The sequence below is a fragment of the Choloepus didactylus genome, chromosome 21 (assembly GCF_015220235.1).
Source record: "Choloepus didactylus isolate mChoDid1 chromosome 21, mChoDid1.pri, whole genome shotgun sequence".
NCBI classification, from domain to species: Eukaryota; Metazoa; Chordata; class Mammalia; order Pilosa; family Megalonychidae; genus Choloepus; species Choloepus didactylus.
This window is the reverse complement of record NC_051327.1, coordinates 17,879,411-17,905,047: the sequence shown is the minus strand read 5'-3', so window position 1 is coordinate 17,905,047 and position 25,637 is coordinate 17,879,411. Positions and strand designations below refer to the sequence as shown.

The 25,637-nt window shown below is 63.8% G+C and overlaps 2 protein-coding genes and 1 long non-coding RNA gene across 7 annotated transcripts in view; 2 read left to right on the top strand and 1 right to left on the bottom strand.

The window, feature by feature from the left end:
* Nucleotides 1-1,525, top strand: part of CUX1 (cut like homeobox 1) — a 362,321-nt gene extending 360,796 nt beyond the window's left edge. For all 3 annotated transcript variants that reach the window (XM_037815379.1, XM_037815378.1, XM_037815376.1), the window contains exons 22-23: nucleotides 295-359; nucleotides 649-1,525. In XM_037815379.1, the coding sequence (XP_037671307.1) occupies nucleotides 295-359; nucleotides 649-715 (132 nt within the window). In that variant the 3' untranslated portion in view covers nucleotides 716-1,525. The remainder of the gene's footprint in view (nucleotides 1-294; nucleotides 360-648) is intronic.
* Nucleotides 1,526-2,361: 836 nt separating this feature from the next.
* SH2B2 (SH2B adaptor protein 2) lies at nucleotides 2,362-25,083 on the top strand. 3 transcript variants are annotated; one of them, XM_037815381.1, is made up of 9 exons: nucleotides 2,362-2,529; nucleotides 13,344-14,068; nucleotides 16,949-17,050; nucleotides 18,656-18,747; nucleotides 20,099-20,190; nucleotides 20,301-20,468; nucleotides 21,506-21,720; nucleotides 24,082-24,253; nucleotides 24,677-25,083. In XM_037815381.1, the coding sequence occupies exons 2-9, from the start codon at nucleotides 13,373-13,375 to the stop codon at nucleotides 24,988-24,990; spliced, it is 1,851 nt and encodes a 616-aa protein (XP_037671309.1). In that variant the 5' UTR covers nucleotides 2,362-2,529; nucleotides 13,344-13,372; the 3' UTR covers nucleotides 24,991-25,083. The 3 variants fall into 3 exon arrangements, with proteins under 3 accessions (XP_037671309.1, XP_037671308.1, XP_037671310.1); XM_037815380.1 differs by having other exon boundaries at nucleotides 2,386-2,529; nucleotides 20,298-20,468; nucleotides 24,677-25,082; XM_037815382.1 differs by lacking the exon at nucleotides 2,362-2,529 and adding an exon at nucleotides 4,021-4,270 and having other exon boundaries at nucleotides 20,298-20,468; nucleotides 24,677-25,082.
* Nucleotides 17,963-25,637, bottom strand: part of LOC119518272 — a 28,215-nt gene continuing 20,540 nt past the window's right edge. Inside the window, exons 2-3 of the long non-coding RNA XR_005213696.1 lie at nucleotides 19,136-19,329; nucleotides 17,963-18,068 (exon numbers count right to left, since the gene is read on the bottom strand). This is a non-coding gene — a long non-coding RNA (uncharacterized LOC119518272). The remainder of the gene's footprint in view (nucleotides 18,069-19,135; nucleotides 19,330-25,637) is intronic.

The window sequence follows — 25,637 nt, the reverse complement described above, 5'->3', positions numbered from 1 at the left end:
GGGCAGAGAAGGACCAGGTGGGCTGTCCAGAGAAGGGACACCGTGAACTGGATGGAACTGGATGTCCCCAGGTGTGGGGTTACAGTTAGCAGGTTGCATCCCTAGCAAGAGAGAGGGTGGGCCTCGGGACCCCACCCCAACCAGGGCTCGCCTGGGCTCCAGCTCTGCCCCCAGGCCCTGCCAGTGCCCACCCAGCAATGTCAGGGATGGCCCTCAGGCCCCAGGGCCGCAGGTCACGGCAGGCAGGAGTGGCCGCAGGGCAGGGCAAATGGCTCATGGTGTCCACCTGGCCAGGTGCTCTACAAGCTGGCATGGAGCGAGAGCGTGGAGAGGGACTGCACCACCTTCTGCGCCAAGAAGTGAGGATGCCCGCCCTGAGCCCCCCACAGCCCCTCATTGTGCACCCCAGCACCACCCTGGGACCACCCCTGAGTTCCTCGGTGGTGCTCCCTGCTCCCCCAGCCCTCCCCCATTCCCCCCTTGTGCCCACTGTCCCCAGCCTCACCCTATCATATGGGCACCCTTTACAGGGTCCCTGGAGATTTCCATGCCCCACCCCATACCTGACACACACACACACACGCACACACACACGCACACCTCTCCTTTTTACTATTGGTCTCAGCAAAGGTTTCCATGGCCCCACAGGTTTGCCGACCACCTGCACAAGTTCCACGAGAATGACAACGGGGCGGCCGGTGACTTGTGGCAGTGACGGCCGGGGCCTCCCCCCTTCACGCCTGCGATGGCTGCATTCCCTGCCCCTGCTTGCTCTGCTGTTTCGAATGACTTAGGGTTCCCTGGAGAGACACCCCCCCCTACACAGAAACTGCCTCCACCCTCCCCACCAAGAGCTGCCAGAGGCCCAGGTCCCCCTGGACCCCTAGAAGGAACATCTCAGGCACCTCAGGCCCCAGATCCAGAGAGCCCCCGAGGCCCAGCCGGGCTGAGCCAAAGGGGCCGCCTCAAGCCCCACCTCAGGCTGAGACCCCCCACCTGTGGCTCCAATTCAGCTGCCACTGATTCTGGCTGCAGTTAACCAAGTTTGGATCCCGGGGCCTCTTCCCCAAGAGGCAGAGGGTCTTCCTTGCAGGCCAGCAGGCGTTGCATCCAGCCCCCTGGCCTGTTTGTCACCAGCCTCTCCCCCCAAGAAAACAAGGCTTGACAAGCCCTGGTCTGCTCATCACCCTCAATAAGGGGGGGATCCCCAGAGGGCAGGTCAGTTTCTGGTCCCTTTCCCTACCCTACCCCCCCCAGACCCACCGTGATTTTTGCTTTCTTCTTTAGCAAGATATTCTGACTTCTGGCAAGGAGGAGTCCCCAGAGAGCCCCCTGTGCCTGGGGCCCTTCAGCCCCGAGGACGGGTCGGAGCAGCCCAGCATCTCTCCAACATGGAGCTGGCCAGGGGCCATCCTAGCACGGCCACCTCCGGGGCCACTGGCAGATCTTCCCAAGTTAGAGTTTTGAGTTGTGGTTTCTTTCCGCTTTGCAATATATTGAGAATAAACACTTGGTTGCAGCCACACTGGTGCCCCGAGCTCTGTGACTTGCGGCTGCACCAGGGTTTAGGGGGCTGGGGGGTGCCTGCAGTGCCACCCTGGGAGCTGGTGCTGGGCCTGGCAGCTGGTCTGTGGATGGGAGACACAGACCCGGCACACAGGCGGTCTGTCCCCCTCTTGCTGTCCCCAAGAATTCCACGAGTGGGTCCAGAGCTTTGCAGAAACCCAAACCCTCCATGTCTGCATCCTCTTGGGCAGACAAGCAAAACCAAACAGAAAGGGAAATCCACTCCTTTATTTGAGAAATACCAATACATCAGGCCAGTGGCTGTGGTCAGGCTTCTGACGTGAGTCGGTTGAGTCCCCATCGGCTCCTGGGGAGTCTCTGTTTCCCTTTCTCTAGGTTCTAGAACCATCCTCTCACATCTGGCATGTACCCTGTTCCCTTCAGCCCCTGCCGGGCGTGGCAGAGCCCAGGCCCACCAGGCCCCGGAGTGCTAGCTTTGCAACAGGACTCCCTGGGCCATAGATTCTGGGTGACCTCCCCTACCCCTTACCAGCCAGGCCCCCAGGCTGAGGGGATCTTCCCCTTGGGCTGCGGGAGTCAGCACTCCCCTCTGTCCGCCTCCCACCCTGCAGTCCCACCAGGCCAGAGCCTCCTGAGCCAGCTCTGTCTAGAGCTTGTGCGTCCAGGGGTCACCCTTTGAGGTCCCACCCCAGCACCCCTCCTCGTCTGGCCCATCAGGTCTCCCTCCCTCAAGGACCCTGGATGGGCCTGTCTTCCCTGACCGTCACTCCTGTCCCCCCATGACAGAGCTGTCCTTGGCCAATGACGCCAGCCTCCCCAGCAGCCACTTCCACATCTCCCACCAGTTCCTCCTTGTGGGTCAGAGTCACCCAGCAGCCAGCCCCTCCTCACTTCCGCCTCCCCAGGGACCAGGACTATTGTCCTGCCAAGGCCTCATCCCCCAGGACCCTCCCTGGCCACTGACAGCCCACCGGAGGAGCTGGGCCCACCACTTTGAACCAGGTTAGTGCACTGTGGGCCAGGGCCTCCTCACCCCGGCGAGGGTGGGGTCCACGCCAGGCCGGCCCGGGGTTTGGAGCCCCTGCCCCTCCCAGCCTCATTCACAGCCCTCCCGGTTCCAGGCCCATGTGCAGCTCCATCGATGGCTGGGCCACCGCCTGAGATTCACTGAGTGTGTGCTGGCCAGTGCTGCCGGGGGAGCAGCAGGGGAGTGTGTGGCAGGGGAGGGACTGGGGACCAGACCCCAGACGGGGCAGGCCTTACTGCAGCGCCCCGCGGAGGGCAGCGGAGGGGCGTCTCCACTGCACCCAGCCACTGCCCCTCCCTAGGCCCCACCTTTGCCTGTCCTACTTCCTGGGAAATCAGGGATGGGAAATGGCTTTGGGAAAGGTTAAAGGGCTCAGCAAAGGTCAGAGGTCACCGTGGGTGGGGAGGGCTGCAGATGGCAGCACTCTAGGCCAGCAGGTTGACCAGTTCAGACCACAGAACGGCCCCAGGTGAGGCTGCCAGAGGGGCCAGGGAGGGCAGGGAGCTGGGCCCCTGTCCGGGAATGAGGGTCTGGGGTAGGGGGCAAGGAGGGAGAGGCAGGAGAAGGAGCCCAGGCTCCCCACCTCTAGGGAGTCTCCCGGAGGCCCCAGCGCCAGGGGCCAGGCCGCAAAGGCCAGCCCAATGCTGTTTGCTTAGGTGGACCCCTCCCTGACCTAACCTAGGTGCTCCCTGGGGCTGGGGCCGGAGCCCACCAGGAATTAGGAAGCTGACGCCTCCCCACCTCCATCCCCAGGGAGCGTAAGTCCCCCCAACACAGGGAAGGTTGGGAGGTGGAGACCCTGCTGAAGAGGTCCTCCCCGCCCGTGACCCCGGGGCGACTTCCGGCCCCGGGAGGGCTGGAAGGAGGGAGGCGTGCTGCTGGCCCCGGGATCTATGAGAGGCAGGCGTCGACTTCCCCCGTTGCGACATCTGCGCCTTCTGGAGGCTCCCATTGTCCTCGCGGCGGAGGGCCCGGCCACAGCGGCTGCACCCGGCAGGCGCGCGCCCACGCCCCCCACACCCCACCACGCAGGCCCCGCACCCGGCCCCCAGCGCCGAGCTCCCGGGGCCACCAGCCCGGGCTCCAAGGGAGGCCTCCGCGCCAGGGCTCCGGCAGCTCGCCCACCGCCCCTACCCCTCGCCACCTTCACGGGCAGCACCAGCCAAGGGGCACTCGGCGCCGGGCCCCGGGCCGGCTCCGCAAGACAAGGAGGGCGCGGCGCCCCACCCAGATTGGGCCCCGGGGTCTGCCGTCCGGCTGCCGCCGCCGCCGCCTGCGGGCAGCAGCGAGCCCCGGCTGCGGGCGCCGCTCGGGCTCCGCGGGGGGGCGCGGCGGGGGGCGGAGCGGGCGCGGCGCGTGGGCGGGTGGGGGCGGGGCTCGCTCCGGGGGCGGGGCCGGGCAGGCGCGCGCCGCGCGGGGCGGGGGGCGCGAGGGAGGAGCGCGAGGGGCGCGCGCCGCGCGGGGGCTGGGCTCGGAGCGCGCGGGGCCACGGCAGCCCGGGGAGCCGAGCCGGGGCCGCGCGGGGACCGCGAGGAGCGCACGAGCCTTCCAGGCGGTGAACAGGGAGGGAGCCGCCGCCGTCGCCGCCCGCTCCCGCCCGGAGGGAGCCCCAGCCCGCCGCGGGCCATGAGCCGCCGGGCCCCAGGACCCCGACCGCGGTCCGGGCAGCGCTCCGCCGGCGCCCCGGCCCGCCCGACCACCGCCGCGCGCCTGTAGGTACGACCTGCCCGTCCTCAGTGCCCCCGTCCCCCAGCCCGTCGCCCCCGGTCCCCCGGCCGTCGCCGAGGGCGTGCGTGTGTGTGCGCACGGCTGCCCCGGGGAGCACGGCCGCTCGCGCCCTGGTCCGCGCGTGTCGTCTTTGTGTGCGCGTGTGGGAGCGCGGAGGGGGCCAGGGGCTGCGCCCCCCGGCTGGGACCCGCTCCCGGACCCCCGTCCCGGGCGGGGCGCGGAGGGGCCGAGTCGCCTCCGGAGCAGCTGCGCCCCCGCCCCCTACCTGGAGGAGGGGGTCTCCAGCTGGGGCGGCGGGGGGGCGGCCGGGGGTCAGCCTGGAAGAGAGCGGGGGCGGCACGCCCTCCGCGCGGCCCAGGCCCCCGGCTTCACAGCCACCATTCCCGACCCGCCCACCCGGGAGCCCCCAGCGGCCCCCGGAAGGTGTGGAGCGGCGCCGAGGGTGCCCGGGGCGGGCGCCTTTAAGAAGGGGCGGGCTCGCGCCCTCCATTCAGGCCCTTCAGCCTCGGCCATTGATGAACCTGCCGGCCGCGCCGAGCCCGAACGCGCCAGCCCGGCGGGCCGAGGCCAGGCGGAGGCAGGGCCCGGCCGAGCCCCGCCCCAGGGGCAGAGGGCCGCGCTGACCTAGACCCCCTCGGAGCAGGAACCTGGGCAAGCCCAAGTCGGCCTGCCTTCGCGCCTCGGTTTTCCTGCCTGTAGAATGGGCTGGGGCTGCCCACCTTGCAATTGGGTGAGTGGCGAGAGTTGCACCCCTCCAACACAGGGCACCCAGCGTGGGGTGAGGGAGCCCCTCTGGGAAGCCAGGAGGGCCCAGGGGAGGTGGTCTTCCCGCGCGGCTTTGGCTGCTCCACTTGGGACAAATCTCTTCCCTCCTGGCCTCAGGGGCTCCATCCAGGAGGCCACTGGTCCGGGGAATGGCCTAGAACCTTTCCACTCTAGGAGCGTTGGGAGAGGCCTGGCAGTGAGCACAATGGAGTGGGTCCCGGCGTTTCTGAGAGTCTGGGAGACAGTTTCCCACAAGCTGCTGTTTCCTTCTATGCTTTTCCCTAGAGGTCTGTCCCACCAAAGTCCGGGAAAATCCCAGCCCTCTGGAGGGCATGGATGGTGGTGTGCAAGATTCTCTGATGCTAGTTAATTGACTGGTTAATGGTTTTCTTCTTACTCTTATTGCGAAAAACTAGTCTAAAGTTTCTGAACCCTTCTTCCCTACTTAGTGGGGGTCTCCTAAAGAGGAGCCCCCCCCCCACACACACACACCCAGAGGTGAGCTCCCCTTGAGGGTGTGTTGGGTGGGACCTCACCGAGCATGGTGCTGGGGCCTCCCAGGGCTGGGCGTTTGGTTTCAAGCTGACTGGTGCAGACTCAGGGCGTGAGTGCTGTTTCTCATTTGAGCGTCACAACAACCCTGGGGGGTTGGTGCTATTATTATCCCCATTTTACTGAGGAGGAAACAGAGTCAGGGAGATGAAATGACTTGCCCAAGGTCACTCAGCCAACAAGCCAAGCCTCCAAAACACTTTTCTCTGATAAGAGCCCCGCCCTCCCATGCTTCCACCTGGGTCCTGGGGAGTCAGGGATTTAGGTGCCTTCCCTGTGGGGTCTGAACCAGCCTTGGAGCCTGCCTCCCCTCCTGCTCCCCTGTCCTTGAGGGGCCAAAGGGGCACCCAGAGCCCCAGGGGCCTGGGAAGTTTTCCCTTCCCCCACACCTGGTTGGGTCTCTTTTTACAGCTGTTGTGAGGGGCAGGTGTGACTCGTCAGCCTCTACAGGAAGTCACAGCCCACCTGGCTGGGTGGGAGGACAGGCTCCTGCAGCAACTCTGGGTGAAGCAGGTTGGGGCTCCATTCTCAGATACTTCCAACCCTCTGAGTATAGGGCCCACCTGGAGGTGGAGAAAACACCCATATGGGGGAGACAGGTCACAGGCTGTGTGGTATTTTGGAGGGGCATGGAGGCTGGGGTAGAGGCGGGGACAGGATAAAGGGGCGTTTGCAAGGCCTCCACAGGCTTGGGGGCCTGCCAGCCTTTGGGGCCAAGGAGTGGGAAGAGGTGGGGCTAGCGCTGAGACTCGGAGCAGGGACAAGCAGCAGTTGGAGGAAGAGGATGCATTAGAACTTGGATGTGGTGAGTTTGAGGTGCCTGGAGGTCTGCCAGGCTGGGTGTTCAGGAGCTTAGAGAAAAGCCCAGGAACCTCTCTTAGCCCCTGCAGTACCCAGAGTTCCGACGAACCTGAGGTCTCGGTTAGGATTCTCTGGTATGTGTATGTGCAAAGGCCAGGAGGCAGCCTGGGGGCCGAGAGGGAAGGGTAGAGGAGGGCATATGGTCAAGGGAGAGAGCATTGTAGGTGTGGGGGAGCTGGGCCAGGGCCAGAGAGGTCTGGGAGGGGTATGATTCAAGGCCCAGGTGAGGTCCATGACACTGGAAAAGAGGGGGAAGGCTGCAAGGCTTGGGCCAAGGCTGGAGAAGGGGGTGTCTCTGCCTCTGCAACCCCAGGAGGGGAAGGTGGGGTGGGAGAGGGTAAGGCCAGTGCAGCTGGAGCCAGCCCAGCCTGCTCTCCACCCACAGAGCCTGTCCAAGAACTGTCCAGCAAGGGGTGCTCCTGAAGGAGGATGGGCCTCCCTCCCAAGCCCCTGGGCCCTGGCTTCACTTGTTAGCCTGCCCCACTCCCTCCTTGCTCCTCTCACACTCCTGCAGCCCAGCTCTGGATTCCCCTGCCCCCAGCCTCTCAGAGCGCACCCTCCTCTGAGGGTGAGTGCCCCAGCCCCCCTTACTGTGTCTTTGGAGTGGGAGTAGCATGTGCCGCAAAAAGACACAGATCTGGCCTTGGCTCCACACTCTCACTCATTCTGCGGCCCTCCTCCCACCTGCATGGTACAAATCTGCGGACCCCCAAGTGGCCGCTGGGCCAGTCTCCTCTCTCTCCAGAGCCCATTTCCTCATCTGATCAATGGCATCCTCCTCCCTTCCTTACAGGGAAGAGGGGAAGGGAAAAGGATTGAAAACGGGCCTGGCCCAACTGGATGTGGCTTCTGAAAAGACAGCCTTGGCCACTGTGGAGCCTGGGTTGGTGGGGCCCAGGGGGACACAGGGCTGGGGAGGGGAACTGGCAGCCATGCAGCCAGGAGCGGTGGGAGGAGAGGGCATAGGAGAAGGACATTTAGGAAGTAGAGGCAGAGGAGCTTTGCTTTTTAAACAAATGGCTAATTTAGTCCTCACAACAGCCCCGTGAGGTTGGTGCCGTTAGAACCCTCCATCTTAACAGGTGAGGAAACTGAGGCCCTGGAGGCTGTCACTTACGGTCATACGGTGAGGGGGCAGGGCAGCCGAGACTCGAACCCAGGTGCTCTGGCTCCAGGTCCTGAGCTTTTAACCACAACACTGTCCCAGTGTCAAGTGGCCACACATGGACAGAGGGAGTGGGGGTCACCTAGTGTGACGCCCAGGTAGAGGGGCCCTCTCTGCAATGGGGAGCAGCTCTCCGATGCAGCTCTGTGGGACCCCAGGGCCAGCAGGCTTTGTTGAGACTGGGGGTGTCCATGAAAGTGGGTGAACTCTGTAGGAGGCCTCCCTCCATCCCCCCACAGCAAAGGCTGGAGCAGGCAGAAGGCACCCCGGGCTGCAGCAGCAGCTTCATGGGGCAGGAAAGCTGCGAGTGCTGTTGGCTGGGTCCTCTGTGGGCAGAGGGGCAGAGAGGCGGCTAGAGGGGACTGTCCTGGGGAACCAGGAGCCACCGCAGGGTGGAGCTGTCACTGTAAGGTGTGAGCCCGGCCCGAAGTCCTGAGACACCCAGGGGAGAGGCCCGGAGTGGGCCCAGCTGGAGCAGATTCCCAGGGGGCGTGGAGGGGGCAGCCCAAGAAGCAGCCGTGGTTTCCCATCCTGAACGGCTCAGAGCCATTGGGGTGGGGGGCACTGCACCCTCTCACGCAGGCTGGTTGGGAGCTCCTCTGAGCTCAGAGCTGAGTGAGGGTGCAGCAGGAGTGGGGGGGTGGGTCTTGGGCGAGGGGTGCTGCCTGGGAGCAACTTGGCCTTTCAGGGTGCTGGGTGGTGCGTTGGCAGCTGACCATCCTTACCTTCCCTGGGACAGGAGGCTGTGAGGAGAGCCCACTGGCACTGGCTTTGGCAGGGGCTCCCCGGAAACCTGAGGCCACTGCCCTCGGTGATCGATCGATGGGTCTTTGGCCCATTAGCGGGGGCAGCGAGGCTGCCTCATGAATATTTTAAGGAACAACCCGGGCCTTGGGGTCCGGAACCCGGCCTCCTCCGGCCCAATTGTTGGCGATATTTTTACCACTGGAAGGCCAGCCACCGCCTCCCCTGGCCCCCAGCCGGGCTCCCACCCCAACCCTGTGTCACCATCTCACTGGGTGGAGGGGGAGCCGGGTCCCCAGTCTCTTCCTGGCGGTGGGGTTGATGGCTTGGAAAGGTGATGGGCAAGGACTCGATTAGGCCGCCTCTGCCCCTCTCCATCCCCTGCCCCCCAAAGCCCCATCTCACCCCGCTTGGCCCTCCCTGGTGGGATGAGAAGGAACATTTTTCCAGGAGAAGCTGGACAGCCCAGCTGAGCCTGGAGTTTCCCGCGGGTGAGAGGTTGGGGGAGGGGGTCTGCCCAGCCAGTGTCCCGTGGGGGGCAGCACCTGAGCCCTGGGCCTTTGGGGGCAGGGTAGTGTCCTCTGTTCCAGCCCCAGTCCTCAGAGAAGAGCCTGAGGAGGGGGTGAGAGGCAGCCCCCTGCCGGCCCCTCATCCCAGGGGGGTGACGGGGTACCCCAGTCCTCAGCATCGAAGGGCCAGTGCTTGTGCATTTCTGTATCAGGCTCAGGGGACCCTAGAGGCCACTGCCCAGCACCCTGTTTTACTGATGGGGAAGCTGAGGTACAAAGACACATGGGACCCGGCCCCAGCTAGAGCACTGGTCTCCGAGCCCCAGTCCAGCGCTGCCCACCCCTCTGCACCCCCCGGTAGCTCCTTCCTGCCCAGCCTGGCCCCCTGGGGCCATGGGAGGAGGAGCTGGGCCCCTGCCTGCTGCAACAAGAGGGTGCTCTGGGTGAGAGGGCAGGGGGCGGGAGGCTTCCTGGAAGGAGAGGGGTTTATGCAGTCTAAAGGCCAAGGAGAGCCTGCATAGTCAGAGGAGGGACGCAGCAGCTGGGGCAGGAGAATGACACAGGCTGGGAGGCGACAGTTCCCAAGGGGCCAGTGCAGGAGCGCCGGGTGAGCATGCGTATCTGGATTCAGTCTGTGCACCTTCCAGGCCAGCCCGAGAGGGGGCCAGGGTGAGGGTGAGGCCATCCGTGGTTTTTGTCTGGGTGCAGAGGGGCCCTGCTGCTTGCACCTCTGGGTTCCGCTCCCTCTGGCCCTGCTTTACCCAAGTCTGGAGCTGAGGTCACCTGCAGATTGGCGTCTCTCAGGGCAGAGGGCTTTGTCTGACTGAAAGGGTGTCCACAGGCTGGTCCCTCAGAGAGGGCTGGAAATGCCCCCTGGCCCCCCACCCAGTGTCTAGGGGGTCCTCTCCTATGCTGCTCCTTCCAGGCCCTTCCAGGGAGTGGCAGCCCCCGAACCCCATTTTTCAAGTGAGGAAACTGAGGCTCTGAGGTTGGAGTTGTGGTCAGTGTCACTCGCCCACAGAGCACTGGGATCAGGCTGGAACTCAGGTCGGCCAAGGTCCCTGCCCTTGGTCTCTCCCAGGTCTGGCCCCCAAGGACAGCTGGGGCAGTACTTAGGGCAGCAACCCACACGCTTGCCCCTGCCGTGGCCGGGCCCTCTTCCTTCTGGCCTGCAGCCTCCCCTTACAGGGAGCCGTGCCAGGCCCATGTCCCAGTAACTGGGCCTGGGGTTCTCCGCCGGCCCTGCTGCTCGGTGACCCTCACCACTGGCTGCTGTTTCTGCTATGGGGGCTCTCTGGCTCCTGTCTCGGCGTCTTCTGTGTACCTGGGCTGGACCAGGGGACGCTGAGGCCTGCCCTGCAGCCCCGTCCTCCCAGTGCCTCCCGGCCCTGGACCTGGCACACCCGCCCTGCCCTTGGCAGGTGCCTCTGAGGTCTCCCTCCCTCCTGCCCCTTTTCCTGGCCAAGGGTTTTCCCAGCCAGCAGGAAGAGAGGGGGGAGGGACAGGGATTGCCCGGCACTGGGGCTGGCTTTCTCCCTGCCCCCACCTGCCCAGCGATGGGCATCATTACCTCAAACAGAGGCATTCACCCCTCACAGTTGCGGCTGGCTCCAGTGCCAGCCGAGCTGTTCCCAGGCTGCCACATCACCCGCTGTAACCCTGGTGGCCCCAAAGGGACAGGGGAAGAGGTGGCTGCTGTGGGAGCACTGTCCTGCTGGGTAAATGGATCGGACAAGGCCTCTTGGGCCACCCCCAGGTCAGGCCAAGGCCTCGGCTCCCACCTTCTCCACAGGCTTTGGTGGTGGTGGCAGGTGCATTGCCGCCTCCACCCCCAGGGAAAGAGCACAGGCCAGGGAAAGAGCACAGGCCAGGAGCCTGGGATCAGACTCAGGCCTGCCTTCTCCCCCGAGGAGCACCCGTGCAGGCTGGGGAGACAGGCATGGAAGTAGACACTTGGAGTGCCCTGTAAGTGTCCCTTTACTGGAGAGAAGTGCAGGAGGGGACTGTGGGAGCCCAGAGGAGGCACTTGTGCCAGCCTGAGCAGGGGAGGGTTGTGCAATTAGGAGGGAGATCAAGGTAGGCTCCCTGGAGGGAGTGGTCCCTGGATTAATTATCAAAGGAGGAGTAGGTGTTAGCCAGGTGAAGAAAGGAAGAAGAGCATGGTAGGAAAAGATCTCACGTGAGCCAAGCCTTTGGGTGCCTCAGCTCCCTGTGTTCCCCCAACCCTCGTGGACTCTGAATGCCGCCCCTACCCCAGACCCTGCTGAGTCCTGCCTCCGAGGCCTTGCTCAGGCCCTTCTAAGCTGCAGTGCCCCCTTGGTGCCCTTTGCAGGCACGGAGCCCCAGCTCCTCCAGGGAACCTTTCCGACTAACTCCCTGCTGCCTCGTCCCCCCACCCCCACCAGGGCAGGTGGCTCTGTTTCCTCGCTGGGGCTGCAGATCGATGGCCCCAACACAGAGGGAATTCCCACGGTGGCCCCGAGGCCCCGAGGCCCTGCAGATGATCTCACAGAAGCGGGCCAGCTATTTTTACCTGGCGTTTAATTACACAGCTTGGATCCCAGGCGAGAGATGGGATGGTGCTCCCAGCAGCTGTGAGGGAAGGGGCAGGCCAGGAGAGGGGGGATCCTGGGAGCAGTGGGGGCCTGAGGCACCATCTCTGTGCCTTGGTAAGACTGCCCCGTTTCCCCCACACTGGCCTGGCACCCTCAGACAGGGACACCCCAAGACAGGCAGGGCTACATCACCCCACTTCCTCTCCATCAGCAATTTTCGCCCAGGTCTGGATGCCGAGGGCAGAGGGTGGTGGGGTATGTGGGTGCATAAACACGGCAGGCTGGACCTGTGCCCCCAGCGGTTGTGACCACCTTGGGGTTGAGGAGACGAGGCCCCCAAGTGGCTGACTAGACACCCCGTGTAGTTTGGCGATCCAAGGTGGTAAGGGATGGAGAGGCTTGAGAATGAGGAGGAAGCAGGGAGGTGTTGAGGAGACAGCTGGGGTTCCTGGAGATGTGGCCCCTGATCTGGGCCTCTTAAAAAAAGTCAGGTTGGCATGGGAACCAAGGGGGTGACCGGTATTCCAGGAGGCCGCATTTCCGTAGGGTGTGCACATAAAGGAAGCAGGGCCTTCAGCACCGCACTATGACTTGGTCATACTTGATCCACCCTGAGTGGATCCCCAAACCCCGAGTCAGGCAGACCTGGGTGAGAACCCTGAGCCTGCCACTAACAAGCTGTGTCCTCAGGGTCCCACGTCTTTCGGCCTGCTACGAGGGCTAAGGGAGTCACAGCTGGCATGCCCTGTCTGCTGAGCACATCCATTTGTTCATTCATTCAGCCAGAGTTTATTGAGTGCTTGCCATCTACCCAGCATGGGGGGTACAGCCACTTCTAAGATGTCAAAACCCCTGCCTTTGTGGAGCTCGCATTCTCAGGGGAAGGGGATGGGATGGACAACATAACCAGGCAAGTAAATATATGGTGGGTCAGATGGGGACAAGTACTATAGAGAAAAAACATCAGGGAACAGGCACCAGAAGTGCCAGCGCCAGGTGGAGCAGGGTATCAGTTCTCAGTAGGGTGGCCGGGGAAGGCTTACACACAATGACACTCGAGCAGAGATTGGAGAGAGGTGAGGGAGCATGGAGGGAAGGACACTCCCGGCAAGTGTCAAGGAGAATGGCAAGTGCAAAGGCCCTGGGGTGGGACTGTGACTGGCATGCCTTTGGAAAGCAAGGAGGCAGATGTGGTTGGTGCAGAGCGAGCAAGAAGAGCGGCAAGGGATAAGCTCAGAGAAGTAATTGGAGACATGATGCCAGGCCTCGGAGGACATAGGTAGGGGCTTTGGCTTTTAGAGTGCGGTGGTAGCCACTGCAGGATTTGGGGCAGACCTGCTCTGTCTCAAGTTTGTGAAATGATGGAGAACCACTTGGGGCTGAGGTCAGGGATCCAGGGGCCAGTGAAGAGGCTGCTGGGGAACCTCAGGCAGGAGGAGAAGCTAAGGTGGGTCACGGGACAGCAGCCCAGCTGGCCAGGAGTGACTGGCTTCTGGGCATATCTTGAATGTAAAACTGAGCTACGATACGTGACTTCTGTCGCCTGGGCTTTGGGGGCCCTCAGAGAAAGTTACCGAGATAAGTGAGGTCCCTGGAGGCTTGTGGGGACCTTCACTTCAAGGCACCTCTTATACTGGCCTCCTCGAGTGACCCTGGGGTTCCCTGAGACTGCTGTTTGAGGGAGACACTGAACGCTGGGGGTTGGGGAGAGGGCTCTCCTCCTGCAGACCCCCCTCCTGCCTCCTCAGTTGGCTTTGTCTCTTCACACATCCCTGCGGCTCACAGCAGCTGCAGGCTGTTGCCCGGAGAGCCTGGGGGAGCCAGGGGGCTGGACCACCCCGTGGGGCTGGGGGAGCAGGGGGGCTGGGTGGGCGCCCTGCAAGCCACCGCCTCGCCCTTGTCGCCCGCAGCCGCCGGGGGCTGCGATGGGACGAGAGCCATGAATGGTGCCGCCCCCGGCCCAGCCGCCGCCGCCGCCCGGGTCCCCGACTGGCGGCAGTTCTGCGAGCTGCACGCCCAGGCGGCCGCCGTGGACTTCGCGCACAAGTTCTGCCGCTTCCTGCGGGAGAACCCGGCCTACGACACGCCCGACGCCGGGGCCTCCTTCTCCCGCCACTTCGCAGCCAGCTTCCTGGACATCTTCGGCGAGGAGGTGCGCCGCGTGCTGGTGGCCGAGCGCCCCGACGCCATGGAGCCGGAGGCCGCGGCGCCCGCAGCCCTCAAGCCGGCGGCCTACGGCCACTCGCGGAGCTCGGAGGACGTGTCGGCGCAGGCGGCGGCCAAGGCCCGCGTCCGCAAGGGCTTCTCGCTGCGCAACATGAGCCTGTGCGTGGTGGACGGCGTGCGCGACATGTGGCACCGGCGCGCCTCGCCTGAGCCCGACGCCGCCCCGCGGGCCGCCGAGCCCCTGGCGGAGCCGCGCGACAAGTGGATGCGGCGCCTGCGGCTGTCGCGGACGCTGGCGGCCAAGGTGGAGCTGGTGGACATCCAGCGGGAGGGCGCGCTGCGCTTCATGGTGGCCGACGACGCGGCCGCGGGCCCGGGCGGCGCGGCCCAGTGGCAGAAGTGCCGCCTGCTGCTGCGCAGGGCCGTGGCCGCCGAGCGCTTCCGCCTGGAGTTCTTCGTGCCGCCCAAGGTGAGCGCCTCCGCCTCGCGGGGCTGGGGACCCGGGGCGGAGCGCGGGCCGGCTGCGGTGGGTGTCAGCGGACCTCTCTCACCTGCCGGGCTGACGAGTGGGGGGCCTGGGGTCTGGGCCCAGCTCTGCCTCTCCGACAAGTCACCCCGTCAAGCCTGTTTCTTCGTCTGTGGGGGAAGCAGGATGTCTGCTGAGAAGGGCTTTCTGGCCACCCAGAGGGCTTCGGGGCTGCTGTTGTTGAGGCTGACGGAGAGCCCATCTCCCTGCCCTCCTCTCCTCCTCACCTGGGCCCCGGGGCGGCCGGAACCTCCCGGAACTGAGGCCTGGGGTGGAAGTGGGGTTGGGGTGATGGCAGAAAGTGACAGGGAGGTCTGTCTGGCTCAGCAGGCATCTGCCCATCCCCAGCCTGGCTGCCGGGCTCCAGCCCAGCCCCTGCCTAGGGGCTCTTTTTGGCGACCACCAGCAGGGGGGCTGGCCACCAGAGCCCTCCAGACAACGATGGGTTTTCTCCAGGGTGGCAAACCTGTCTCCTTTGGAGAGTGGGAATAACTAACAGTGGTTCCTGGAGCCCGTGGGTGCCCAGCCCTCAGCCTGGTGGGGCATTCTGAACGGACAAGCTCTTGTCCTTCCAGTACCCAACCAAGGGGGGGCACCCAGGTCCCCTAGTCACAGAAGAGAAGACAAACATACTCAGAGAGGGGGTGTGGCCCACCCACAGGCACACAGCAGGTGGGGGCAGAGCCCAGCTAATATCCCCACCACCCGGGTGGTCCCTAGAATGAAAGGGGTGGGGGGAGGGTGCTCCTTGTGCACCAGGAGGCTGCAGAAGGGTGGGAGGTTGAGCTGGTGCAGCAGCTGGCAGCACCCCAACACCACCTGGCCCCTCGCCCACCTCAGGGCCCACTGGATGCCCAGTGCCCTCTGAATCACCCCAAGCCTTTCTCCCCCTCCCAGTCTGTCAGCACTTCTCTCCACTGCAGGTACAGGGGGGTGGGCTTCCCAAGGCTGGGTTCCCATGGACTCAAGGAGCTCTGGAGAGGTGACTTCCCAGGGACACACTCTCTGAAGGCTGTTTCCCCACGTCCCAGGACACCCAGACTTTCCAAAGGCTTTTTGCCTACTCAGGCCTCTACCCTTAGGCCCCTGAGAAAAATCACAGACCCAGCTCTGCTCCCCCAGACAGGGAGACTGAGGCCCCATGAGGGCTGGGGAGTGGGGTGGGGCTTGCCCAGGGTCACCCAAAGGACAGGGACAGAGGCCCAGGGCTTCAGCGCCTCCAGCCCCAGGTGGCAGCCACAGCTGCCCGTCTGTAAATAGCAGCGTCTGCTGCCCACGGGGGGAGGGGGCGCAGCAGCTGGTGCCTCCTGTTAGTCCCTTCCAGGGCTGCAGCCTCCACCGTGGGCAGGGGCAGGGCTCCTGGGGTCCCGTAGGCCCTCCCCCACCTCTGGGGAAGGCAGGTTGGTCCCCATTCCCCTGCTCTGGCCTCAGTCCCTCTTTCTGTGCCTCCAAATGTTTGGGGATCCAGGAGCGGCCCCAGTGGGAGGGTGGATCATTCCATAGCAAGGGCTCGAGTTGGGTTCCGCAAATGTTGGGTCCCAGAAGACTGCCCCCCTCCACCACCACTGCCCTCTGGTCCTCTTTACTCACCCATGGCCCAGATCCCCCCTTGCCCCGTGGATGCCTAGCTGGCTGCAGGGGCCATTTCCTGGGAGCCTTAGATGTCCCCCTTGCATGGCCCTTGATGTCTCAGCCCCGAGTCAGGCCTCTGACTTTGTGCTCCTTGTCCCCGCGGGAAGAGTCTTCAGACCCCTGCTTTTGTGAAACAGCCTGATTGCTGGGGGAAGTGGGAGTCATGAGGTGTCCCAGAGCACACTGAAAGGTAGCCGGGACCAGGGCAGGTGGACCAAGGAATCACAGCACCCCCAGCCAGTGGGCACCCCAGCCAGAGACCCCCATCCCCTCCTCCCACCCCAGGACCGCAGCCCCCAGCCCCAGCGGTTGGTGTGGTGGCCCTACGCCATGTTCAGCCAAGCCCGCAGGGTGGCAGCCAGGGCTGCCAGGAACTCCCGGCCGCCTTCCCCCCTCCCCCTCGTGTGGCCCTTCCCTTTCCTCCCAAGAAAGTCCCTGTCCCGGAGCCCAAGTCCTGCCCGGAATCCCGGGCTCAGGCCAGCCCAGGGGACCTCAGGGCCATGGCCAGGGCTGGGGCAGGGCCAGCAGGACAAGGCACCGAGATGCCCAGCTGCCTGGGGAGCAGGCAGAGCCAGAGCTGGGGGAAGGGGTGGCATGGCCTTGCCCAGCTCCAGGAGCTCTGTTCTGAGTTGAGGGCACAGTCTTGCTCTGGAAAGTCGAGTCCGAAAGGGGAGACCAGCCTTATTTATTTTCAATGAACTAGAATAGAATCGAGAATCCCACACTTCATTACACACAGTAAGGGTAGATATTGCCTGGTGAGACGTTTGTTTCAGGGGTATTTTTACCCATGTATATGTGTAATGGGTCACAATGTCAAGTGCATTTCTTATTATGGATGAAGGTCAAAGGAGTATGAAAACCGCAGGTCTGGGGGGTGCACTGGGCGGCCCAGGTGGGTTCATCCCCAGGGCAAGGAGGGAGGAGACTGGGGTGTGCATTCCAGCTCTGTCCCTGACTTGCTGTGTCACCCTAGGGGAAGTGGGGGGGCTCCCTGCGTTTCTCCGAAACTCCCTCAACTTCCCCATCTGTGAAATGGGCACTGGGACACCTCTGTGCCAGGGCTGCCAGGGCATTCAGAGCTGAAGGCTGCTCTGACTCCTGGGAGGGAATGGGGTGGTGAAGGGGGAAGGCAAGGGGTTTCCGGAGGCCCTGGGGTGATGCTCTCAGTCCCTTCCTCTGCCCTCCCAGGCCTCCAGGCCCAAGGTCAGCATCCCCCTTTCGGCCATCATCGAGGTCCGCACCACCATGCCCCTGGAGATGCCCGAGAAGGACAACACATTTGTGCTCAAGGTGAGGCCCCGTCCTGGCCCTGTGATCCTCTGGCCACCCCAGAACATGAGCTCACCGTAGGGTGGGTGAGGGTGAGGGGCCTGATGCTGGACCCCATAGTGGGGGGTGAGGGGGGCCTGGTGGTGGGTCCGCCGGACCCGGAGCAGGTCTCTAGCATGTGCCCAGGTCTTGAATGTGGGTCTGTGCTCTGGGACCCTGTGCCCCATGTTGCCCACCACCCAGAGCCCCTGGTTCCCATTTCCTCCTGGGTCTGGGTGAAGCTCCTCGAGTTTCACTTCCTCCCCTCCCTTCCCCAGCTGGAGCCAGTGCCACAGACACCCCCTCCACCCCCCCACCAGGCAGGACGTGGCCGAAATGCAGCAGTTATGCAAATGCCCTTGTCACAGGGGTGCTGGAGTGTGGGAACTGGCTGTCCACAGAGGGCACAAAGGCGCTGGGGGTGGGCAGGAAGGTCCCCCAGTGGGTCTGGGGGCGGCCTGCCCTTCTCCCATGCACCACGTCACGGGCGGCCTGCTCGGGTTGCTGAGGCCACAGCTGCAGGCTGCCAGGGCTGTGTCCCTGGGCCTCCTCACAGGGTGGGAGGGAAGGAGGCGAAGTCCCCAGGAAAGCCCAGTTCCGCCCACCCCGAGCTGCACAGAGGCCCCCCCCCCCCCAGACTCCCCAGGCTCTTGCTCGGGTTTATGTTTTTGCCAATCCCTACTCATTTAGTCACAAAACTCACTTACTTATTTAGCCAACAGGTGCCAACCCCACTCCTGGAGCCACCCAGGCTGGGGGCTGGGAATGCAGCCCCTGCCCACCTGGCACCCTCACTGCTGGGTGAGACTAACAGCAGGGCTGGGCCACCGGGTGGCTGATTATGCAGGGGCTCAGGACCCCAGAGACAGAGGGGCTCATCTGCCAGCCCCGCTCTGGGCCTCAGTTTCCCCATCTGTTCAGGGAGACGTTGAAGACTTCCCAGCTCTGAGATGTCAGGAGTCCGGTGACTGCATTTTAACAGAGGCATGTGACAGGAAGCCTGGAGAACAGATAACACCGGGTCTTGGCATCACAGAGACCAGGGCTCAGCTCCCCAAACTGCCACTGACTGCTGTGTGACTTTGAACAAGTTACTTGACTCCTCTGATCCCTTGGTCTTCACATCTGTAAAATAGATCCTCTCCCTCCCAGGGCAGCTGGGAGGAATTTATCAGTGTACATGAAGGATCCCACACAGGGTCTGGCGCGAAACAGGATCTTTCTCCTGCTCTCCTAGCCCTTTGGATGCTGCTTATCCTAGGGTGTGGCCATAGTGGTGGGATTCCAGACACTAGGGCATGTGAACAGGGTGGGTGCCCGGGCCAGTGGGCTCCCTCACCCCATCTCCAAGCAGCCAGGGCGTGAGGTCAGCTGGGCTGGGTGCCACCCCCAGTGGTCGACTCAGGATGGAGGCGCTGCTGAGAGTGTCGATCGTGGGCTCCACCCCCAGGACCCTAGCCCCTGGTCTCCCCTGCTGCTCACACGGGTGAGCCCCAGCACCGTGGCCATTTATCCTGGGTCTGCAGCCACCCTGGAGGAGGGGTGGTGCTCTGACCGCGGCCTGGACTCCCGAACACCTCCTCCCAGGTGGAGAATGGAGCTGAGTACATCCTGGAAACCATCGACTCGCTACAGAAGCACTCGTGGGTGGCCGACATCCAGGGCTGTGTGGACCCTGGGTGAGTGCTCAGGTGGCCCCGGGATGTGGGGATGGGGCAGGGGCCTGGCTGGGGTGGGCCCTAGGTGCAGCCCCCACAGGGAGCAGCTGCCTGGTCAGGGCAGGAGCTGAGCTCCAGAAACAGGGTTTGCCCGTCGCAGTCCTATCCGGGTTGCTGCAGGCCGCCTTAGGTACAGGCAGCCCCTCTTCACCTGTCCCCCACCCCCACCCCCAGCAGGCTCTGTGAGGCCCCCTCTGCGGGGCCAGGCCTGGGGACCTAGAAAGAAGTTAAACCAAGTCTTGGCCTCACCCCACTAGGAGATGGGCAGGGCTGGGGTGGGGGGATTGCAGGGGAGTCCCCTTACCCCAGCCCCAGGGCTCAGAGAAGGCATCCTGGTGGAGGCGCTCACCTGAGCTCAGGCTGGCAGAAGGAGCAGGTCTGAGCCAAGCAGAGGGCCTGGGTGTGGGGGAGGGCAGAGAGTCCAGCACAGCGAAAGGCAGGCTTGCAGGGAGCTTCAGGTCCGCCAGAGAAGGTCGAGCCAGTGACGGAATTTTGTGGAGAGCCCAGGAGGCAGGCAGGTCTTGGGGCAGTAGGGAGCCATGGCTGGTAATAAACAGAGGGCAGCAATGACCAGCCGAGTCCAGGAGGAGCAGCAGGGAAGCTGGCCCCACCGTCCAGGAGAAATCCCGAGGCCAGTGGTGGGAGGGGCATGCGGGGCTGCCAGCCTGGGCTCGGCTTCTGGCAGCAGCTCTGCTGGCTAATGGGGTGAGCCAGGCCCCAGGGGCAGGGGCTGCTGCTTTCTAATTAACAGCCTCATTTGAAGCCCAATTAAAGTCCTGAGCACTGCCCAGGGCCCCCCTCCCACTAGCCCCGAAGTGGCTGTAATCCCTCCCCTGTGCCCTCCCCACCATCGGCTCTGCCAGCTCTTTCTCCACGGCCCAGTGAAGGTGAACTTCACTTTGCAGCATTTTCGAGCTGGTAGGGTCCCCAGATGCCTCGTTGCACAGCTGTGGTGGCAAAGACCCAGAGAAGAGCCCCACCCACCCTGGGCCCTGCCACTGTCCCAGTGACACCAGGCCATGCCCAGGAGGAGGCTCGCCTCTGGGCGTTGGTGGGCAGGGGTCCTGTGGCTTCAGGGAGGACTGGGCCCACTTGGAGTCCTCGCCACATGGTCCAGTCACTCAACGTGGTGGCTGTGGAGCAAGCTGAGGGTGGGGGACAGAGGGACATGGAGGGAGAGGGACCCCTGGCGAGCGGAGGGCAGGAGAGGGCTGGTGCCGGCCGTGGGACCGTCAACCACAGGCTGACCCTGAGTGCAGCCCATGGTCCCAGTCCGAATCCCAGGATGCGATGGCGCTTTCTTGCTTCTCAGGGACAGCGAGGAAGATGCCGAGCTCTCCTGCCCCCGGGGGGGCTGCCTGGCCAGCCATGTGGCCTCCTGCAGCTGTGAGCTCCTGACGGACGGTAAGTGGGGACAAAGCTGGCCAGAGAGGGGGCTGGGGTCGGAGGGAGCGACACTCCAGGATGGACGGACAGACAGATGTGCTTCTCACCTGCCTCTTCTCCAACAGCAGACCTGGCCCAGCCCCCAGAGGCAGCAGCAGCAGTGGGTGCCGTGGTGACGGCTCCACACAGCCGGGCTCGAGAGGCCGTTGGCGAGTCCCTGGTCCACGTCCCGCTAGAGACCTTCCTGCAGACCCTGGACTCCCCGGGCGGCAGCGGCGGGGACAGCAATGACACAGGTGCCAGCTGAGCAGCCCCCCTCCCTGCCCGCCTCCTGGGCCCCCACCCCAGGCCACGGGCCCCCCTGGGCTCCCTCCAAAGCCCTGCCTGAGCTCAGCAGGGGTGCCGTGTCATCCCTGGGTCTTCCTCATGGCTCCTCGGTAGTTCTGGGTTGAAGCTTTTGTGGGCTAGCCTGGGAATCTGGTTTCAATAGAAACTGCTCACAGGGGTGCAAAGGGACAGAACCAGGGTTTGGAGACAGGCGACTGGATTTGTTCCTGGGTTGGTCACTGTTCCGGTTTGCTAATGTTGCCAAATGCAAAACACCAGAAATGGACTGGCTTTTATAAAAGGTGGTTTATTTGGTTACAAAGTTACAGTCTTAAGGCCATAAAACTGACCAAGGTAAGACATCAAGAATCAGGTACCTTCACTGGAGAAAGGCTGTTGGCAACTGGGAAATCTCTGTTAGCTCGGAAGGCAAGTGGCTGGCATCCAGGTTATGTTTCAGAATGGCGTTCCCCAAAATGTCAATGTCAGCTTCCAACGGCTGTCTTCAAAATGTGTCTCTCAGCTGCAGTTAGCAGTGAGCTCCTTCTGTCTGAGCTTTTACAGGGCTCCAGTGAACTAATCAAGGCCCACACTGAATGGACAGGGCCACACCTCCATGGAAATTATCCAATCAGAGTTATCACCCACAGTTGGGTGGGGCACATCTCCATGGAAACAACCTAATCCAAAGGATTCCAATGTAATTGACACTAATACGTCTGCCCCCACAAGACTGCATCAAAGATAATGGCATTTTGGGGGACATAATACATCCAAACTGGCACAGTCACTGACTTGCAGAGTGACCCCAGGACAGTCTGTCCTCGCTCTGTGCCTCAGTTTACCTCATACGCGTAACTAGCGGGTTGGGCTAGACAAGCTCCCTGCCTAGTTCTAAATTATTCAAACTGCATTTTACAAATTTAAAACCAAAAGAGATGCTGCATCCATTATCTCATTTATTTACGTCCCTCCCACCCCCACCCCTCACTGTCATGGTCCCCAGCGGAGGAGGGAGCAGACACTGAGCCGGATCCCGAGCCTGAGTCTGAGCTGGAGCTCTCCGACTACCCCTGGTTCCACGGGACACTGTCACGGGTCAAGGCAGCTCAGCTGGTGCTGGCAGGTGGGCCCCGGAACCATGGCCTCTTTGTGATCCGCCAGAGCGAGACTCGGCCTGGGGAGTACGTGCTGACCTTCAACTTCCAGGGCAAGGCCAAGGCAAGTGTGTGGGGGGAAGTGGGCACGGCCTGCAGAGGAGGTGGGGGAGGGGCTGAGGTGGTCCTGAGGCTGGCTCCGTTGGGTGTCAGTGTGGCACGACCCCCCACAGGCCAGGCCCTCCCTGGGCTGTGCTCTACTTGTCATCCCCCACCAACCTCGCGCACCCACACATCTCTGGCTCTTCTAGGGCTTTATAACTTTGAAAGTCTTTTTAGACCCTGTGCAGCAGCCATGGAGCACTGGGGCTTTTGGGGGGCTCCACGTGGAGCCACCTTGGGGCAGGGCTGGGGTCACCTGAGGCCCTCAGTGCCCCCTCTTCCTGCTCCACACACCTTCAAAACAAGCCCCTGCTCAGGGCAGTTCCCCAGCCCCTCCTGAACCCAGCTTGGGGCCTGGCCGGGACCCAGGAAGGGAAGCCACACAGGTCTGGGGAGCCTGGAGGAGATCCTGACCCCATCGGTCAGAGTAGGAGGGACGCTAACCTGAGGCATGAAGTGGAGGAAAATTGTTCAGGCAAGGCAAAGTGGGGAGGATGACCCTGGCAGGACAGACACCTTTGCGTGAGCAGAGGTACAACAGGGCACCCAGACTGGAAGGGAGTCACATGCCAACAATGGCCTTAGGAGCAGAGGAGGAGAAGACAGAAAAGTCAGGTGATCGTTTGGGGTCTGGTGTGGCCAAAGTGGGCAGGAACCTCAAACCTCCCCACCTCCCTGTGTTTCCCATAAGCAAACAGAGCCAGCCCGGCTCCTCCCAAAACACAGTTCCCGGCAGACCCTGGTGGAGGAGGGGGCACTCCAGATGCCTGCTCCAGGCCACAGTTGGTGTTCTGTGTCCGTCTGCAGGACCCCCACCTGCCCCAACCCCAGCTGGCCCTTCAGGGACTGCCTGGGGCTCCCTTCTTGGCCCCACTGTGGAGGAGATGTCACCTCCCCAGGACACCTCCTTGGAAAGCAGCTGCCCTTACCAGTTCCTCCAACAACTAGAAGCTTAAAGGAGGCCCTGGCCATGACAGTTGACTTCTCAACCAGCACGGCTCCAGGCTGCTTCCCCAGACTACCCAGATCTGACTCATGCCCAAGCCCAAGGCTAGGGTAGCGCCCAGGCCACCCTGGGCTGCGAGGAAGGGATGGCAGAGTGGGGCGGGGGGGCACCTCTCCCAGGGTGGGGGGGCGGGGGCTGCCTCGACCCTGCCCCTCCTCTGTCACCCAGGTGAGTGCTCTTAGAGAGCAGAGGTGACAGTCTGAGGTCAGATAAGTTAGTGGCAGGGTAGAGCCTCCTGCTTGCACAACTCTAGGCAAGGAGAGTCACTGCCTTCCAAGTCGGCTCTTTCCACTATCAGACCATAATTGTCTGAAAGCTCTTCCTGTAGACTGAGATGCACTTGCCTTTCTTTGGCCTGCCCCTGGGGCCCAGCTCTGCCCTGGACCTCTGCCCCCAAAGGGCCTGCCCAGCTTTGAGGCTGTGCTGGGCGCTGCTCAGCTGCTCTTCTCCGGCTGAGTGCCTGCCCTGGGCTTCCCTCAGTGCTCCCTGGGTTTGCAGACACTGTTCCTGGTAACTCCTCGCCCTGCTGAGTGGCAGAATTCATTCATGGAGACAGGGAACGACCGCCTGCCAGGGACTTCTCTGTCCTTTATGTGCATACCCCGTGGCCCCTCCTACCGCCTCCCCTCTTGCCATGTGCACCCTGGAGGCAGTCACCCTTCTTCCTTGTGGGTGCAAGCTGAGCAATACAGGGCTGGCTGAGGCCAGAGGCCTGTGCCTCCCCAGTAGACACCACAGGCCTGTGGCAGCTCACCCTGAGGCTCCTTCCCAGGTGGGCCCTGGAGACCCAGGAAGGGACAGTCCTGTTCCACCTGCTCCAGGTGCTTCCACTGCCGTTGATGAACACATGCAGCCACCTCCCCCCAGCAGGGGTAGGGCGGGCACTGCTACCCTGGGCTTTAGCTCTGCAGGGGATGGAGGCCTGCTGCGGGGCTGGGGAGAGGTCACACAGACATGGGTGCTCTGTCCAGCCCTGTGCTTCGGGTCTCCCTGGGTCTCAGATAGCTCCATAATCATCCCTGCATTCTGCCGTTGGTGGGGGGCTAGAGATAGGGAAGGGATGGGCCTCGGTCCAGGCACTGAGTGCTCCCAGAGTGGGGCAAACACCTGCTCCCCTCAATCCCAACCTGGTTCCGTCACCACTATTCCCTATCCCACCCCACAGGAGTGGCCCCTCCCCAGATGGGGCTCAGGGGTACGGGGCCCTGGCCCTTCTGGCCAGTTAGCACTCAGAGTCTGCAGGGTTCTCTGAAGGCACCTGCCAAGCAGGTGGTTGGTCCAGGACCCCACTGCTGACACACCTGCCTGTGCCCACAGCACTTGCGCCTGTCCCTGAATGGCCACGGCCAGTGCCACGTACAGCACCTGTGGTTCCAGTCTGTGCTTGACATGCTGCGCCACTTCCACACGCACCCCATCCCGCTGGAGTCAGGGGGCTCTGCCGACATCACCCTGCGCAGCTACGTGCAAGCCCAAGGCCCCCCCTCTGGTAAGAGGTCCCCACCTGGCTCACACGGTGGCCCAAGAGACAGGCAGGAGGTGGGAGGGTCACCGTCGGGCGCCATCTGGCTGGGAGAACCCAGTGGGATGAGCTCCAGGTCTCCCAACCCCTCCGGCCTGGCCCCGCCATTGTGGCTGTCGGGACAGGAGAAAGACCAGGCCACCCCATCCCAGTCCTGAGGGATTTCTGGGCCGCAGCCGCGGGCGAGGGTGCAGGGTACGGCTGCCCGGCCCACGCGATTGGGCGCCCTTTTTGCGCGCAAGGCCGCCGCCACCTGGGACCCTTAGGTAGCCAAAGAGGAGGCCGGCGAAGGAGCAGCCCCGGGCTGGAGCCTCCCGGGCCACCCATTCCTCCCCGGGCGGCGTTCCTGCCCACGGGAGACCCCTGACGCCCTCCGCCCTCCCCCTGCAGAGCCGGGGCCTTCGGCCAGCTCCGCGTCCGCGCCGCCCGCCTGCTGGAGCGAGCCCGCCGGCCAGCACTACTTCTCCAGCCTCGCCCCGGGCGCCCCGGCGCCGGCCTCGCCCTCGCCCGCGGAGGCGCCCGCCGCCCCGGCCCCGGCCCCAGCCCCAGCCCCAGGCCCCGCCGAGGCCCCGGCCAGCGCGCGCAGCCGCAGCGACAGCGCCGAGCGCCTGCTGGAGCCCGCGGGCCCCGCCGAGGCCCCCGAGACGGCTGAGGGCGCGCGCGGGCGCCCGCGGGCCGTGGAGAACCAGTACTCCTTCTACTAGGCCGCCCGCCCGCCGCGGGGAAGCCACGCTCTTCAGTGAAGACATAAATGTTATTAAAGAGCCTGTTTTAGGGACTGCACCCCGCTCGCCTGTCGTGCTTTCGCCTGCCCCGGCCCCCTCGGCCAGCTAGGTCTTAGGGGAACAGATGAGGGGCCGGGCTCCTTATCCCACGACTGGCAGAACCTGCCTGAGGCTCACCGACACAGCACAGGGGTCCCCAGGGGACTTTGGCGGACCTGAGACATCTTGGGTGGGGGCATGATCAGAGGCCTGGGGGCAACAAGGAGGAGAGGGGAGGGGTCACCCGGGGACACAGGGAAAGACGAGGAGAGCACCCAAGGCACGGGGGCCCTGAGTGCCGGGACGAGGGGCCAAATCCCCACCGGGTATCCTTGGGCAGGTCAGTGAGGCTTGCGGACTTTGGGGAGACAGAGTGGAGGGCAGGACGCCTCCACATTAGCCCACTGGGGGGTTCTGCAGTAGGAGAGGCTGGGTTTCCCGGCTCTGACCTGCACTTAAACTTGGAGGGCCCTTCCGCCCCTACTCCACCCGCACTTGCCAGTCAGGATTGTCTCATGGCCTCCCCGTGGGGGCGGGGGCCCAGCTGTGTCTCCTGTGTCCCCAGGCCCTGCCGCCCTCAGGCAGTG